This window comes from Salmo trutta, unplaced genomic scaffold, assembly GCF_901001165.1.
Source record: "Salmo trutta unplaced genomic scaffold, fSalTru1.1, whole genome shotgun sequence".
Lineage (NCBI taxonomy): Eukaryota > Metazoa > Chordata > Actinopteri > Salmoniformes > Salmonidae > Salmo > Salmo trutta.
In genome coordinates this window covers 1,081,347-1,100,021 of record NW_021823237.1, presented here as the reverse complement: position 1 = coordinate 1,100,021, position 18,675 = coordinate 1,081,347, and the positions used below count along the sequence as shown (strand labels likewise).

The 18,675-nt window shown below is 48.4% G+C and overlaps 1 protein-coding gene across 7 annotated transcripts in view; it reads right to left on the bottom strand.

Annotated features, from left to right (window-relative positions):
- Positions 1-18,675, bottom strand: part of LOC115189858 (epidermal growth factor receptor kinase substrate 8-like) — a 58,121-nt gene that overhangs the window by 26,590 nt on the left and 12,856 nt on the right. For 5 of the 7 annotated variants that reach the window (XR_003877019.1, XR_003877020.1, XM_029748392.1 and 2 more), the window contains exons 7-14: positions 16,591-16,664; positions 14,361-14,487; positions 12,266-12,354; positions 12,106-12,180; positions 9,604-9,752; positions 7,325-7,508; positions 6,287-6,321; positions 251-365 (exon numbers count right to left, since the gene is read on the bottom strand). Coding sequence is in view for 5 of the 7 variants with exons in the window: in XM_029748392.1 (XP_029604252.1) it covers positions 251-365; positions 6,287-6,321; positions 7,325-7,508; positions 9,604-9,752; positions 12,106-12,180; positions 12,266-12,354; positions 14,361-14,487; positions 16,591-16,664 (848 nt within the window). In the remaining 2 variants the exon portion in view is untranslated. Of the gene's footprint in view, positions 1-250; positions 366-6,187; positions 6,322-7,324; positions 7,509-9,603; positions 9,753-12,105; positions 12,181-12,265; positions 12,355-14,360; positions 14,488-16,590; positions 16,665-18,675 lie in introns of all 7 variants that reach the window. The other 2 variants (XM_029748390.1, XM_029748391.1) reach the window with 2 other exon arrangements.

Here is an 18,675-nt window from a genome sequence, read left to right as displayed (position 1 = left end):
GCCTGCAGTACCGCGGTCGGCCATGAACTTCGTGGCTTCATTGAGAAAGGGGGCAGTCGTTCTCCCCCTGGGTTAAACATTGAGCACAACATGTGTCTGTGCTCTCCACTGCCCTCTAGTGGTTCTTGCCATAAAACGAGTGTTATCGTGATCGACGACACAAGGCAATATCTTTACTACTCTGGGGGTTATTTACACTGATGTTACAGCGAGCCTTTGTGTTTAAATGTTTGAGTTAACGGTTCTTTACCTCCACAACCTCGTCCTTCACCAACGACAGCTCTGTGTTGTTTCTGGCCACAAAGTCATACTTGGATTTGGCAAACAGTTTTGGCTGACCTCTACTGCCGTGGGCCTCGTAGTTCCTGTTTACGTCAGAGATTAGAGGTCAAGGGGTTAGACAGATGAATAGGGACTGATACACGCATCATCATCCAATCACATCATCATCATCCGAAACCACAACACGCATCATCATCCAATCACATCATCATCCACAACACGCATCATCATCCAATCACATCATCATCATCCACAACACGCATCATCATCCAATCACATCATCATCATCCACAACACGCATCATCATCCAATCACATCATCATCCACAACACGCATCATATCCAATCACATCATCATCCACAACACGCATCATATCCAATCACATCATCATCCACAACACGCATCATATCCAATCACATCATCATCCACAACACGCATCATATCCAATCACATCATCATCATCATCCACAACACGCATCATATCCAATCACATCATCATCATCATCCACAACACGCATCATCATCCAATCACATCATCATCATGCACAACACGCATCATATCCAATCACATCATCATCCACAACACGCATCATCATCCAATCACATCATCATCCACAACACGCATCATCATCCAATCACATCATCATCCACAACACGCATCATCATCCAATCACATCATCATCCACAACACGCATCATCATCCAATCACATCATCATCCACAACACGCATCATATCCAATCACATCATCATCCACAACACGCATCATCATCCAATCACATCATCATCCACAACACGCATCATATCCAATCACATCATCATCATGCACAACACGCATCATCATCCAATCACATCATCATCCACAACACGCATCATCATCCAATCACATCATCATCCACAACACGCATCATATCCAATCACATCATCATCCACAACACGCATCATATCCAATCACATCATCATCCACAACACGCATCATATCCAATCACATCATCATCATCCACAACACGCATCATCATCCAATCACATCATCATCCACAACACGCATCATATCCAATCACATCATCATCCACAACACGCATCATCATCCAATCACATCATCATCATCCACAACACGCATCATCATCCAATCACATCATCATCATCCACAACACGCATCATATCCAATCACATCATCATCCACAACACGCATCATCATCCAATCACATCATCATCCACAACACGCATCATCATCCAATCACATCATCATCCACAACACGCATCATCATCCAATCACATCATCATCCACAACACGCATCATCATCCAATCACATCATCATCCACAACACGCATCATATCCAATCACATCATCATCCACAACACGCATCATATCCAATCACATCATCATCCACAACACGCATCATATCCAATCACATCATCACTCACAACACGCATCATATCCAATCACATCATCACCCACAACACGCATCATCATCCAATCACATCATCACCCACAACACGCATCATATCCAATCACATCATCATCCACAACACGCATCATATCCAATCACATCATCATCCACAACACGCATCATATCCAATCACATCATCATCCACAACACGCATCATATCCAATCACATTTCAACGTCGATAACCATCAGTACGGTACGACACTGCAGGAGACTCACGGCTACACGCTACACGCTACACGCTTATGGACGTGACTGAAACTGGGATAAAGCCAAACACGGACCACAGACACGCTACACGCTACACGCTACTGACTGTCCCAGCCGAGGAGAAGTGGGCCCAACTTTAACATCAGAGGTTAGAGAGAAAACAGAGAAAACAGAGTGAGCTGTGATTGGATAGAGGGAGCTGTGATTGGATAGAGGGAGCTGTGATTGGAATAGAGGGAGCTGTGATTGGATAGAGGGAGCTGTGATTGGATAGAGGGAGCTGTGATTGGATAGAGGGAGCTGTGATTGGAATAGAGGGAGCTGTGATTGGATAGAGGGAGCTGTGATTGGATAGAGGGAGCTGTGATTGGAATAGAGGGAGCTGTGATTGGAATAGAGGGAGCTGTGATTGGATAGAGAGAGCTGTGATTGGATAGAGAGAGCTGTGATTGGATAGAGGGAGCTGTGATTGGATAGAGGGAGCTGTGATTGGAATAGAGGGAGCTGTGATTGGATAGAGGGAGCTGTGATTGGATAGAGGGAGCTGTGATTGGATAGAGGGAGCTGTGATTGGATAGAGGGAGCTGTGATTGGATAGAGGGAGCTGTGATTGGATAGAGGGAGCTGTGATTGGAATAGAGGGAGCTGTGATTGGATAGAGGGAGCTGTGATTGGATAGAGGGAGCTGTGATTGGAATAGAGGGAGCTGTGATTGGATAGAGGGAGCTGTGATTGGATAGAGGGAGCTGTGATTGGATAGAGGGAGCTGTGATTGGAATAGAGGGAGCTGTGATTGGATAGAGGGAGCTGTGATTGGATAGAGAGAGCTGTGATTGGAATAGAGGGAGCTGTGATTGGATAGAGGGAGCTGTGATTGGATAGAGGGAGCTGTGATTGGATAGAGGGAGCTGTGATTGGATAGAGGGAGCTGTGATTGAATAGAGGGAGCTGTGATTGGATAGAGGGAGCTGTGATTGGATAGAGGGAGCTGTGATTGGATAGAGGGAGCTGTGATTGGATAGAGGGAGCTGTGATTGGATAGAGGGAGCTGTGATTGGATAGAGGGAGCTGTGATTGGATAGAGGGAGCTGTGATTGGATAGAGAGAGCTGTGATTGGAATAGAGAGAGCTGTGATTGGAATAGAGGGAGCTGTGATTGGATAGAGGGAGCTGTGATTGGATAGAGGGAGCTGTGATTGGATAGAGGGAGCTGTGATTGGATAGAGGGAGCTGTGATTGGATAGAGGGAGCTGTGATTGGATAGAGGGAGCTGTGATTGGATAGAGGGAGCTGTGATTGGATAGAGGGAGCTGTGATTGGATAGAGGGAGCTGTGATTGGATAGAGGGAGCTGTGATTGGAATAGAGGGAGCTGTGATTGGATAGAGGGAGCTGTGATTGGAATAGAGGGAGCTGTGATTGGAATAGAGGGAGCTGTGATTGGGTTAGAGGCAGCTGTGATTGGATAGAGGGAGCTGTGATTGGATAGAGGGAGCTGTGATTGGATAGAGGGAGCTGTGATTGGATAGAGGGAGCTGTGATTGGAATAGAGGGAGCTGTGATTGGGATAGAGGGAGCTGTGATTGGGATAGAGGCAGCTGTGATTGGAATAGAGGGAGCTGTGATTGGATAGAGGGAGCTGTGATTGGGATAGAGGGAGCTGTGATTGGATAGAGGGAGCTGTGATTGGATAGAGGGAGCTGTGATTGGATAGAGGGAGCTGTGATTGAATAGAGGGAGCTGTGATTGAATAGAGGGAGCTGTGATTGGATAGAGGGAGCTGTGATTGAATAGAGGGAGCTGTGATTGAATAGAGGGAGCTGTGATTGGATAGAGGGAGCTGTGATTGAATAGAGGGAGCTGTGATTGAATAGAGGGAGCTGTGATTGAATAGAGGGAGCTGTGATTGGAATAGAGGGAGCTGTGATTGGAATAGAGGGAGCTGTGATTGGAATAGAGGGAGCTGTGATTGGGATAGAGGGAGCTGTGATTGGATAGAGGGAGCTGTGATTGGATAGAGGGAGCTGTGATTGGAATAGAGGGAGCTGTGATTGAGATAGAGGGAGCTGTGATTGAGATAGAGGTAGCTGTGATTGAGATAGAGGGAGCTGTGATTGAGATAGAGGGAGCTGTGATTGAGATAGAGGGAGCTGTGATTGGGATAGAGGGAGCTGTGATTGGGATAGAGGGAGCTGTGATTGGGATAGAGGGAGCTGTGATTGGAATAGAGGGAGCTGTGATTGGAATAGAGGGAGCTGTGATCGGATAGAGGGAGCTGTGATCGGATAGAGGGAGCTGTGATGGAATAGAGGGAGCTGTGATTGGATAGAGGGAGCTGTGATTGGATAGAGGGAGCTGTGATTGGATAGAGGGAGCTGCGATTGGATAGAGGGAGCTGCGATTGGATAGAGGGAGCTGCGATTGGATAGAGGGAGCTGCGATTGGATAGAGGGAGCTGCGATTGGATAGAGGGAGCTGTGATTGGAATAGAGGGAGCTGTGATTGGATAGAGGGAGCTGTGATTGGAATAGAGGGAGCTGTGATTGGATAGAGGGAGCTGTGATTGGATAGAGGGAGCTGTGATTGGATAGAGGGAGCTGTGATTGGATAGAGGGAGCTGTGATTGATCAAGATCGCGATAAAGATAATTTACCCGTAGCAGCCAGAGTTTTGATGTTTTTATATACAGTAGAACATTATAGAGTCTGAGTATTAGCCTGTTAACCCATATCAACGGAAAGGAGAGAACACTGTGAACACAGACACAATGTCAGAGGATCAGGTGTGAACCGATAGAGGGGAGAGTAAGAGACGAGATTGGCAGATTCTACACCAGTAGGAAATAACTACTTCCTGTCCCCTCATGCTGCTACCGTTAGCTAGCTAGCTACTACCTGACGCTCATTATGTTTATTCAACCGTTAGCTAGCTAGCTACTCACTGGGATGTGATGTTTATTCAACCGTTAGCTAGCTAGCTACTACCTGACGCTCATTATGTTTATTCAACCGTTAGCTAGCTAGCTACTCACTGGGATGTGATGTTTATTCTACCGTTAGCTAGCTAGCTACTCACTGGGATGTGATGTTTATTCTACCGTTAGCTAGCTAGCTACTCACTGGGATGTGATGTTTATTCTACCGTTATCTAGCTAGCTACTCACTGGGATGTGATGTTAATTCTACCGTTATCTAGCTAGCTACTCACTGGGATGTGATGTTTATTCTACCGTTAGCTAGCTAGCTACTCACTGGGATGTGATGTTTATTCTACGGTTAGCTAGCTAGCTACTCACTGGAATGTGATGTTTATTCTACCATTAGCTAGCTACTTCCTGGGATGTTTATTCTACCGTTAGGTAGCTAGCTACTCACTGGAATGTGATGTTTATTCTACCGTTAGCTAGCTAGCTACTCACTGGGATGTGATGTTTATTCTACCGTTAGCTAGCTAGCTACTACCTGACGCTCATTATGTTTATTCAACCGTTAGCTAGCTAGCTACTCACTGGGATGTGATGTTTATTTTACCGTTAGCTAGCTAGCTACTCACTGGGATGTGATGTTTATTCTACCGTTAGCTAGCTAGCTACTCACTGGGATGTGATGTTTATTCTACCGTTATCTAGCTAGCTACTCACTGGGATGTGATGTTTATTCTACCGTTAGCTAGCTACTTCCTGGGATGTTTATTCTACCGTTAGCTAGCTACTTCCTGGGATGTTTATTCTACCGTTAGCTAGCTAGCTACTCACTGGAATGTGATGTTTATTCTACCGTTAGCTAGCTAGCTACTCACTGGGATGTGATGTTTATTCTACCGTTAGCTAGCTAGCTACTCACTGGGATGTGATGTTTATTCTACCGTTAGCTAGCTAGCTACTCACTGGGATGTGATGTTTATTCTACCGTTAGCTAGCTAGCTACTCACTGGGATGTGATGTTTATTCTACCGTTAGCTAGCTAGCTACTTCCTGGGATGTGATGTTTATTCTACAGTTAGCTAGCTAGCTACTTCCTGGCATGTGATGTTTATTCTCTCTCACTCTCAACCAATAGTTGCGAGTGAGAGATGAGATTGGAAGATTCTACACCAGTAGGAGAGCATATGTTTCCCAGCTGAGAGAGGAGACAGTTTTACAGTTCAGATTTAGCGTAAGTAAAGTGTGTCCAGAGGGGCATTCGTTTAATAGACAGTAAGAAGCATGGGCCAGTTCTTCAGGGCGTTGGGTTCAGTCGGTCAGTGTTACCGGTCTACGTGCCGTGAGACGGCCTGTTTGAAGGCCTGCACGGCCATGTCCTGGTCCGAGAGCTGCACGCGCTTGTAAGCCTTGTTGTCCAATGCATACCCTTGTGAAGACGGGAAGTCCTGGACACCCGGATGCTGCGGGGAGAGAGAGAACACAAACACATCAGATTAACTCTTTCCTCAGTTATTATCAATGATGAAGAGACTGATCAATGATGAAGAGACTGATCAATGATGAAGAGACTGATCAATGATGAAGAGACTCTGATCAATGATGAAGAGACTCTGATCAATGATGAAGGGACTGTCATTACTGATGAAGAGACTGTCATTATTGATGAAGGGACTGTCATTACTGATGAAGGGACTGTCATTACTGATGAAGGGACTGTCATTACTGATGAAGGGACTGTCATTATTGATGAAGGGACTGTCATTACTGATGAAGGGACTGTCACAAGCTAACTAACAAGTGAGACAGTCCCTCAGGGAAATGTCTGATAGGCTAACTTGGCCCCACCTTGCTAGGGTTAGGGGTTGGATCGCAGAATGGGTTAGGGTTTAGGGGATAGAGGTTAGGGACTAGGGATTAGGGTTTAGGGTTCGTACCTCAGTAGACAGCCTGTGTACCATCTCCTCCTGTCTAAGGATCTCAGAGTGGGTTAGGAGCTAGGGGTTAGGGGTGAGGGTTTTGGGGTTAGGGGTTAGGGGCTAGGGGTGAGGGTTTAGGGGCTAGGGGCTAGGGGTCAGGGTTTAACTTGGCCCCACCCTGCTAGGTTTGACCCTTCTATGGAATCAGTCTGCTCTGTCACAAAAACAATGTACCTCAGTAGACAGCAGATAGCAGCTAGGGGTTAGGGGTTAGAGGTTAGCAGCTAGGGGTTATGGGTTAGGGGTTAGAGGTTAGGGTTTAGGGTTTAGAGGTTAGAGGTTAGGGGTTAGGGGTTAGAGGTTAGGGGTTAGAGGTTAGAGGTTAGAGGTTAGGGGTTAGGGGTTAGGAGGTTAGGGTTTAGGGGTTAGCAGCTAGGGGTTAGGGGTTGTCACAGAAGACAGCTAGGGGTAAAAGGGGTTAGGGGTCAGGGGCTATGGGTTAGGGGTCAGAGTTTAGGGGTCAGGGTTTAGGGGTCAGGGTTCATACCTCAGTAGACAGCCTGTGTACCATCTCCTCCTGTCTAAGGATCTCAGAGTGGGTTAGGGTCTGGGTCAGCTGATTCAGCTCTGCCTCTCGTGATTGGGGGACGAACAGCATCATGGGAGGTTCCCAACCATCACGGAACTGCAGTGTACACGGAGGGAAGTAGTGGTCCTTAGGCCACTCCAACCTAGAGAAGGGGAGAGGGAGGGAGGGGGAGAGGGAGGGGGGTAGGGAGGGGGAGAGGGAGGGGGGAGGGGGAGAGATTGAGAGGGAGGGGGGGAGGGGGAGGGGGAGAGATGGAGAGGGAGGGGAGAGAGGGAGGGGGAGAGGGGGAGAGAGAGAGACAGAAGAGAGAGAGAGAGAAAGAGAGAGAGGTAGGAGGAGAGAGAGAGAGAGAGAGAGAGAAAGAGAGAGAGAGAGAGACAGAGAAGAGAGAGAGAGAGAAAGAGAGAGAGGTAGGAGGAGAGAGAGAGAGAGAGAGAGAGAGAAAGAGATAGGAAGAGAGAGAGAAGAGAGAGAGGTAGGAAGAGAGAGCGAGAGAGAGGAGCGAGAGAGAGGCATTGTTGATTTCAAAAAAGCTTTTGGCTCAATTAGGCCTGAGGATCTGCTATACAAATTGGAAAGTGGTGTTGGGGGAAAAACATATGACATTATAAAATCCATGAACACAAACAGCAAGTGTGCAGTTGAAATTGGCAAAAAACTAATTTCTTCCCACAGGGCCGTGGGGTGAGACAGGGATGCAGTTTAAGCCCCATCCTCTTCAACATATATATCAATGAATTGGCGAGGGCACTAGAACAGTCTACAGCACCCGGCCTCACCCTACTAGAATCTGAAGTCAAATGTCTACTGTTTGGTGATGATCTGGTGCTTCTGTCCCCAACCAAGGAGGGCCTACAGCAGCACCTAGATCTGTCCCCAACCAAGGAGGGCCTACAGCAGCACCCAGATCTGTCCCCAACCAAGGAGGGCCTACAGCAGCACCTAGATCTGTCCCCAACCAAGGAGGGCCTACAGCAGCACCTAGATCTGTCCCCAACCAAGGAGGGCCTACAGCAGCACCTAGATCTGTCCCCAACCAAGGAGGGCCTACAGCAGCACCCAGATCTGTCCACAACCAAGGAGGGCCTACAGCAGCACCCAGATCTGTCCCCAACCAAGGAGGGCCTACAGCAGCACCTAGATCTGTCCCCAACCAAGGAGGGCCTACAGCATCACCTAGATCTGTCCCCAACCAAGGAGGGCCTACAGCAGCACCTAGATCTGTCCCCAACCAAGGAGGGCCTACAGCAACACCTAGATCTGTCCCCAACCAAGGAGGGCCTACAGCAGCACCTAGATCTGTCCCCAAACCAAGGAGGGCCTACAGCAGCACCTAGATCTGTCCGCAACCAAGGAGGGCCTACAGCAGCACCTAGATCTGTCCCCAACCAAGGAGGGCCTACAGCAGCACCTAGATCTGTCCCCAAACCAAGGAGGGCCTACAGCAGCACCTAGATCTGTCCCCAACCAAGGAGGGTCTACAGCAACACCTAGATCTGTCCCCAACCAAGGAGGGCCTACAGCATCACCTATATCTGTCCCCAACCAAGGAGGGCCTACAGCAACACCTAGATCTGTCCCCAACCAAGGAGGGCCTACAGCAGCACCTAGATCTGTCCCCAACCAAGGAGGGCCTACAGCAGCACCTAGATCTGTCCCCAACCAAGGAGGGCCTACAGCAGCACCTAGATCTGTCCCCAAACCAAGGAGGGCCTACAGCAGCACCTAGATCTGTCCCCAACCAAGGAGGGCCTACAGCAGCACCTAGATCTGTCCCCAACCAAGGAGGGCCTACAGCAGCACCTAGATCTGTCCCCAAACCAAGGAGGGCCTACAGCAGCACCTAGATCTGTCCCCAACCAAGGAGGGTCTACAGCAACACCTAGATCTGTCCCCAACCAAGGAGGGCCTACAGCATCACCTATATCTGTCCCCAACCAAGGAGGGCCTACAGCAGCACCTAGATCTGTCCCCAAACCAAGGAGGGCCTACAGCAGCACCTAGATCTGTCCCCAACCAAGGAGGGCCTACAGCAGCACCTAGATCTGTCCCCAACCAAGGAGGGCCTACAGCAGCATCTCAGTTAGACTAAAATAATGGTGTTACTCCATCAGTAAGTGAACAGAAGATGCTTTAAATAAAGAGGTTGGAGACTGATATTACCGTTAAACCCACATTAACCAATCATTCACCCCTATGACCCCATGTTGACCCCATCGTGACCTCTAACCTCATACCTGCACTTGGTCCACCCGTCCCCCAGGGCAACCCACAGCTGTCTTTCCTCGGCCGTCCCAGCTGAGTGCAGGAAGTCTATAGCCTCTCTGGTCAACAGAGGGACCACCACGCTCTTAGCCAGCTCTGTCCCTCCAGAGGTCTGGATCACCTGGAGGAGAAGAGGTTAAACCATTACCCTCACCACTAACTACTAGGCTCTTAGCCAGCTCTGTCCCTCCAGAGGTCTGGATCACCTGGAGGAGAAGAGGTTAAACCATTACCCTCACCACTAACTACTAGGCTCTTAGCCAGCTCTGACCCTCCAGAGGTCTGGATCACCTGGAGGAGAAGAGGTTAAACCATTACCCTCATCACTAACTACTAGGCTCTTAACCAGCTCTGTCCCTCCAGAGGTCTGGATCACCTGGAGGAGAAGAGGTTAAACCATTACCCTCACCACTAACTACTAGGCTCTTAGCCAGCTCTGTCCCTCCAGAGGTCTGGATCACCTGGAGGAGAAGAGGTTAAACCATTACCCTCACCACTAACTACTAGGCTCTTAGCCAGCTCTGTCCCTCCAGAGGTCTGGATCACCTGGAGGAGAAGAGGTTAAACCATTACCCTCACCACTAACTACTAGGCTCTTAGCCAGCTCTGTCCCTCCAGAGGTCTGGATCACCTGGAGGAGAAGAGGTTAAACCATTACCCTCACCACTAACTACTAGGCTCTTAGCCAGCTCTGTCCCTCCAGAGGTCTGGATCACCTGGAGGAGAAGAGGTTAAACCATTACCCTCACCACTAACTACTAGGCTCTTAGCCAGCTCTGTCCCTCCAGAGGTCTGGATCACCTGGAGGAGAAGAGGTTAAACCATTACCCTCACCACTAACTACTAGGCTCTTAGCCAGCTCTGTCCCTCCAGAGGTCTGGATCACCTGGAGGAGAAGAGGTTAAACCATTACCCTCACCACTAACTACTAGGCTCTTAACCGGCTCTGTCCCTCCAGAGGTCTGGATCACCTGGAGGAGAAGAGGTTAAACCATTACCCTCACCACTAACTACTAGGCTCTTAGCCAGCTCTGTCCCTCCAGAGGTCTGGATCACCTGGAGGAGAAGAGGTTAAACCATTACCCTCACCACTAACTACTAGGCTCTTAGCCAGCTCTGTCCCTCCAGAGGTCTGGATCACCTGGAGGAGAAGAGGTTAAACCATTACCCTCACCACTAACTACTAGGCTCTTAGCCAGCTCTGTCCCTCCAGAGGTCTGGATCACCTGGAGGAGAAGAGGTTAAACCATTACCCTCACCACTAACTACTAGGCTCTTAGCCGGCTCTGTCCCTCCAGAGGTCTGGATCACCTGGAGGAGAAGAGGTTAAACCATTACCCTCACCACTAACTACTAGGCTCTTAGCCGGCTCTGTCCCTCCAGAGGTCTGGATCACCTGGAGGAGAAGAGGTTAAACCATTACCCTCACCACTAACTACTAGGCTCTTAACCGGCTCTGTCCCTCCAGAGGTCTGGATCACCTGGAGGAGAAGAGGTTAAACCATTACCCTCACCACTAACTACTAGGCTCTTAGCCAGCTCTGTCCCTCCAGAGGTCTGGATCACCTGGAGGAGAAGAGGTTAAACCATTACCCTCACCACTAACTACTAGGCTCTTAGCCAGCTCTGTCCCTCCAGAGGTCTGGATCACCTGGAGGAGAAGAGGTTAAACCATTACCCTCACCACTAACTACTAGGTTCTTAGCCAGCTCTGTCCCTCCAGAGGTCTGGATCACCTGGAGGAGAAGAGGTTAAACCATTACCCTCACCACTAACTACTAGGCTCTTAGCCAGCTCTGTCCCTCCAGAGGTCTGGATCACCTGGAGGAGAAGAGGTTAAACCATTACCCTCACCACTAACTACTAGGCTCTTAGCCGGCTCTGTCCCTCCAGAGGTCTGGATCACCTGGAGGAGAAGAGGTTAAACCATTACCCTCACCACTAACTACTAGGCTCTTAGCCGGCTCTGTCCCTCCAGAGGTCTGGATCACCTGGAGGAGAAGAGGTTAAACCATTACCCTCACCACTAACTACTAGGCTCTTAACCGGCTCTGTCCCTCCAGAGGTCTGGATCACCTGGAGGAGAAGAGGTTAAACCATTACCCTCACCACTAACTACTAGGCTCTTAGCCAGCTCTGTCCCTCCAGAGGTCTGGATCACCTGGAGGAGAAGAGGTTAAACCATTACCCTCACCACTAACTACTAGGCTCTTAGCCAGCTCTGACCCTCCAGAGGTCTGGATCACCTGGAGGAGAAGAGGTTAAACCATTACCCTCACCACTAACTACTAGGCTCTTAGCCAGCTCTGTCCCTCCAGAGGTCTGGATCACCTGGAGGAGAAGAGGTTAAATCATTACCCTAACCAGGAACAGAACATGGAATAACAGAGTAGAGCAGTCTGTCTCTCACCATCCTGACTGGTGTGAACAGGAACAGAACATGGAATAACAGAGTCGAGCAGTCTGTCTCTCACCATTCTGAGTGGTGTGAACAGGAAGTGGACCAGGTCGTCAGCGCTGGGATTCTGGATGTGGGACTTCAACTTCCCCTGGAGGAGAGAGACAAGGAAAGCCTCAAACAAATGTAAAAGTAAATAAATAATAAATAAATATCATTTATCTTTGGTGTCTTACCAGCAGGTTGAAGGAATGTTTGAACTTCTGGAAACAGTCAACAAACTCCTCCTGAGTTGGAGGCTTGGCTCGCAGCGTTAGCACTCCCTCTGGTGGACAGAGAGAGACATGACAGGTTACACACAGTAATACAGTAGGAGGCTTGGCTCGCAGCGTTAGCACTCCCTCTGGTGGACAGAGAGAGACATGACAGGTTACACACAGTAATACAGTGGGAGGCTTGGCTCGCAGCGTTAGCACTCCCTCTGGTGGACAGAGAGAGACATGACAGGTTACACACAGTAATACAGTAGGAGGCTTGGCTCGCAGCGTTAGCACTCCCTCTGGTGGACAGAGAGAGACATGACAGGTTACACACAGTAATACAGTAGGAGGCTTGGCTCGCAGCGTTAGCACTCCCTCTGGTGGACAGAGAGAGACATGACAGGTTACACACAGTAATACAGTGGGAGGCTTGGCTCGCAGCGTTAGCACTCCCTCTGGTGGACAGAGAGAGACATGACAGGTTACACACAGTAATACAGTGGGAGGCTTGGCTCGCAGCGTTAGCACTCCCTCTGGTGGACAGAGAGATACATGACAGGTTACACACAGTAATACAGTAGGAAGCTGGAAGCTTGGCTCGCAGCATTAGCACTCCCTCTGGTGGACAGAGAGAGACATGACAGGTTACACACAGTATTACAGTAGGAGGCTTGGCTCGCAGCGTTAGCACTCCCTCTGGTGGACAGAGAGAGACATGACAGGTAACACACAGTATTACAGTAGGAGGCTTGGCTCGCAGCGTTAGCACTCCCTCTGGTGGACAGAGAGAGACATGACAGGTTACACACAGTAATACAGTAGGAAGCTGGAAGCTTGGCTCGCAGCGTTAGCACTCCCTCTGGTGGACAGAGAGAGACATGACAGGTTACACACAGTAATACAGTAGGAGGCTTGGCTCGCAGCGTTAGCACTCCCTCTGGTGGACAGAGAGAGACATGACAGGTTACACACAGTAATACAGTAGGAAGCTGGAAGCTTGGCTCGCAGCATTAGCACTCCCTCTGGTGGACAGAGAGAGACATGACAGGTTACACACAGTATTACAGTAGGAGGCTTGGCTCGCAGCGTTAGCACTCCCTCTGGTGGACAGAGAGAGACATGACAGGTTACACACAGTATTACAGTAGGAGGCTTGGCTCGCAGCGTTAGCACTCCCTCTGGTGGACAGAGAGAGACATGACAGGTTACACACAGTAATACAGTAGGAGGCTTGGCTCGCAGCGTTAGCACTCCCTCTGGTGGACAGAGAGAGACATGACAGGTTACACACAGTATTACAGTAGGACGGGCACTAGTCTGGTACATACAGTATTACAGTAGGATAGTCACCAGCCTGGTACATACAGTATTACAGTAGGACAGCCACTAGTCTAGTACATACAGTATTACAGTAGGACAGCCACTAGTCTAGTACATACAGTATTACAGTAGGATAGTCACTAGTCTGGTACATACAGTATTACAGTAGGATAGTCACTAGTCTAGTACATACAGTATTACAGTAGGATAGTCACTAGTCTAGTACATACAGTATTACAGTAGGATAGTCACTAGTCTGGCAACATCGACTGTTTTACTAATTGTTTCCTGTTTTGATGTAAATGTTGTCTACAGTGGAAGGAACAATCTACTTAAGGAAACAGTAACGAGGTCATGGAGAACTACAAACTAGATCTAAAGAACTACACCACCCAACAGTAACGAGGTCATGGAGAACTACAAACTAGATCTAAAGAACTACACCACCCAACAGTAACGAGGTCATGGAGAACTACAAACTAGATCTAAAGAACTACACCACCCAACAGTAACGAGGTCATGGAGAACTACAAACTAGATCTAAAGAACTACACCACCCAACAGTAACGAGGTCATGGAGAACTACAAACTAGATCTAAAGAACTACACCACCCAACAGTAACGAGGTCATGGAGAACTACAAACTAGATCTAAAGAACTACACCACCCAACAGTAACGATGTCATGGACAGTAGAATGAAGATCAGGACCAGAGAACTACAAACTAGATCTAAAGAACTACATAACCCACCTCCGGGTCCCTTCTTCTTGTTCTTTTTAGATTTCTTCCTCTTGGAGAGCTCGTTGAAGGCTTCAGCTGCTTTCTGCAGTTTGGTCACGAAGAACTCAATGTGGTCCAGGATGTGGTTCAGGATTTGCTGCGAGAGAAGAAGAAAGTACTGTTTAAAAGACACACAACCACAGACAGACAGACTTTGTTACTCGCTAAATGAAGTCGTGTAGTGTAAATGTGGGTGTGATTGACTCGTCGCTGTCAGGCTCAACATGTGTTGTTGCTGGAGGTGCTGCTACAGTCAGTTAGCGTAAAAACACTAGGACTTTCCTTTACTTCAGCAGTCGCTGTTTATCTCTTCTACGTGGATTTTCCAAGCTTGGCGAAAATATATATTTTTTTAAATAGCGTTGGAGAGGAAGGTAGTGCCTCATACCATATCACGTTTTGCATTTACTTTGGAAGGACTTTTATTATGTAATGATTAACTGCTGAACAGACTACTGATCCAAGGCTCCTAATAGTGGTGAATCCTTGTTGTTACTACAGACTACTGATCCAAGGCTCCTAATAGTGGTGAATCCTTGTTGTTACTACAGACTACTGATCCAAGGCTCCTAATAGTGGTGAATCCTTGTTGTTACTACAGACTACTGATCCAAGGCTCCTAATAGTGGTGAATCCTTGTTGTTACTACAGACTACTGATCCAAGGCTCCTAATAGTGGTGAATCCTTGTTGTTACTACAGCCCTGTTCTATTGGTTAGTATTAGAAGCACCTCTATATGTCTAAAACTGTCATCCACTCTAGAGTTTCCACTCATCTGAACATGGCATCTCATCTTCACCTGAAGACCTGACTCCAGATCAGCCTCTAGGTGAAACTACCCATCGGTCTGCAGTATTGAAGAAACAAACAATCGACTGAAGACCTGACTCCAGATCAGTCTCTAGGTGAAACTACTCATCAGTCTGCGGTATTGAAGAAACAAACAAACAACTGAAGACCTGACTCCAGATCACTCTACCGCCGACTCTACCGCCGACTCTACGGCTGCCGTCTACCGCCGACTCTACCGCCGACTCTACCGCCGACTCTACGGCTGCCGTCTCTACCGCCGACTCTACCGCCGACTCTACGGCTGCCGACTCTACCGCCGACTCTACCGCTGCCGACTACCGCCAACTCTACCGCCGACTCTACGGCTGCCGACTCTACCGCCGACTCTACCGCCGACTCTACCGCCGACTCTACGGCTGACGGACACAGAGAGAGAGGTAGACAGACAGACTGACAGACAGACGGTACCAGTATGTGGTATCTGGACGGACGGACGGACAGACGGTACCAGTATGTGGTATCTGGACGGACAGACTGACAGACAGACGGTACCAGTATGTGGTATCTGGACGGACAGACGGACAGACAGACGGTACCAGTATGTGGTATCTGGACGGACGGACGGACAGACAGACGGTACCAGTATGTGGTATCTGGACAGACAGACGGTACCAGTATGTGGTATCTGGACGGACGGACAGACAGACGGTACCAGTATGTGGTATCTGGACGGACGGCCAGACAGACGGTACCAGTATGTGGTATCTGGACGGACGGCCAGACAGACGGTACCAGTATATGGTATCTGGACGGACAGACAGACAGACAGACGGTACCAGTATGTGGTATCTGGACAGACAGACAGACGGTATCAGTATGTGGTATCTGGACGGACAGACAGACAGACAGACGGTACCAGTATGTGGTATCTGGACGGACGGACAGACAGACAGACGGTACCAGTATGTGGTATCTGGACGGACGGACAGACAGACGGTACCAGTATGTGGTATCTGGACGGACAGACAGACAGACGGTACCAGTATGTGGTATCTGGACGGACAGACAGACAGACGGTACCAGTATGTGGTATCTGGACGGACGGACAGACAGACGGTACCAGTATGTGGTATCTGGACGGACGGCCAGACAGACGGTACCAGTATGTGGTATCTGGACGGACGGCCAGACAGACGGTACCAGTATGTGGTATCTGGACAGACAGACGGTACCAGTATGTGGTATCTGGACGGACGGACAGACAGACGGTACCAGTATGTGGTATCTGGACGGACAGACAGAGAGACGGTACCAGTATGTGGTATCTGGACAGACAGACAGACAGACAGACGGTACCAGTATGTGGTATCTGGACAGACAGACAGACAGACAGTGGGAAACACTCACCACGTCTCGATCCACTCTGGTAGCCAACATGTCCGGAGGTTCGTTCTGGTCAGAATATTGATGCTGTTTATCATCTGATAGAAACAGGTGGAGAGGGAGGACGGGAGGAGAGAGAGAAGGGAATTAGAATAGTGACACAAATCTTCCCCAATGAGGTTATTCTCAAATCAAACCAAATGTTATTTGTCACATGCGCTGAATACAACGGGTATGTAAGACTTTACCGTGAAATGCTTACTTACAGGCTCTTAACCAACAATGCAGAATTGTTTTAAAGTAAGTAAGAAAATATTTGCTACAAGAGCATTTGTGAGGTTGGGTGATTAGGCCTGACATGCAGTCGATGGGGTTGAGGTCAGGGCTCTTTGCAGGCCAGTCAAGTTCTTCCAAACCCAGATTTGTCCGTCGGACTGCCATATGGTGTTTCATCACTCCAGAGAACGCGGTTCAACTGCTTCTGAGTCCAATGGCGGCGAGCTGTACACCCCTCCAGTCGACGCTTGGTATTGCGCATGGTGATCGTCGGCTTGTGTGCGGCTGCTCAGGCCATGGAAACCCATTTCATGAAGCTCCCGACGAACAGTTCTTGCGCTGACGTTGCTTCCAGAGGCAGTTTGGAACTCGGTAGTGAGTGTTGCAACCGAGGACAGATGATTTTTACGTGCTACACGCTTCAGCACTCTGCGGTCCCGTTCTGTAAGCTTGTGTGGCCTACCACTTTGCGGCTCAGCCGTTGTTGCTCCTAGACGTTTCCACTTCACAGTAACAGCAGTAACAGTTGACCCGGGGGAGCAGCTCTAGCAGGGCGGAAATGTGACGAACTGACTTGTTGGAAAGGTGGCATCCTATGACGGTGCCACATTGAAAGTCACTGAGCTCTTCAGTTTTAGTTCTGTATCAGGTATAAAGGACTGGAGTCATTCCGTGTGTTTTAGTTCTGTATCAGGACTGGAGTCATTCAGTGTTTTAGTTCTGTATCAGGACCGGAGTCATTCAGTGTGTTTTAGTTCTGTATCAGGTATAAAGGACTGGAGTCATTCAGTGTGTTTTAGTTCTGTATCAGGACTGGAGTCATTCAGTGTGTTTTAGTTTTGTATCAGGACCGGAGTCATTCAGTGTGTTTTAGTTCTGTTTCAGGACTGGAGTCATTCAGTGTGTTTTAGTTCTGTATCAGGACCGGAGTCATTCAGTGTGTTTTAGTTCTGTATCAGGACTGGAGTCATTCAGTGTGTTTTAGTTCTGTTTCAGGACTGGAGTCATTCAGTGTGTTTTAGTTCTGTATCAGGTATAAAGGACTGGAGTCATTCAGTGTGTTTTAGTTCTGTATCAGGACCGGAGTCATTCAGTGTGTTTTAGTTCTGTATCAGGACCGGAGTCATTCAGTGTGTTTTAGTTCTGTATCAGGACTGGAGTCATTCAGTGTGTTTTAGTTCTGTATCAGGACTGGAGTCATTCAGTGTTTTAGTTCTGTATCAGGACCGGAGTCATTCAGTGTGTTTTAGTTCTGTATCAGGACCGGAGTCATTCAGTGTGTTTTAGTTTTGTATCAGGACCGGAGTCATTCAGTGTGTTTTAGTTCTGTTTCAGGACTGGAGTCATTCAGTGTGTTTTAGTTCTGTATCAGGACCGGAGTCATTCAGTGTGTTTTAGTTCTGTATCAGGACTGGAGTCATTCAGTGTGTTTTAGTTCTGTTTCAGGACTGGAGTCATTCAGTGTGTTTTAGTTCTGTATCAGGTATAAAGGACTGGAGTCATTCAGTGTGTTTTAGTTCTGTATCAGGACCGGAGTCATTCAGTGTGTTTTAGTTCTGTATCAGGACCGGAGTCATTCAGTGTGTTTTAGTTCTGTATCAGGACTGGAGTCATTCAGTGTGTTTTAGTTCTGTATCAGGACTGGAGTCATTCAGTGTTTTAGTTCTGTATCAGGACCGGAGTCATTCAGTGTGTTTTAGTTCTGTATCAGGACCGGAGTCATTCAGTGTGTTTTAGTTCTGTATCAGGACTGGAGTCATTCAGTGTGTTTTAGTTCTGTATCAGGTATAAAGGACTGGAGTCATTCAGTGTGTTTTAGTTCTGTATCAGGAC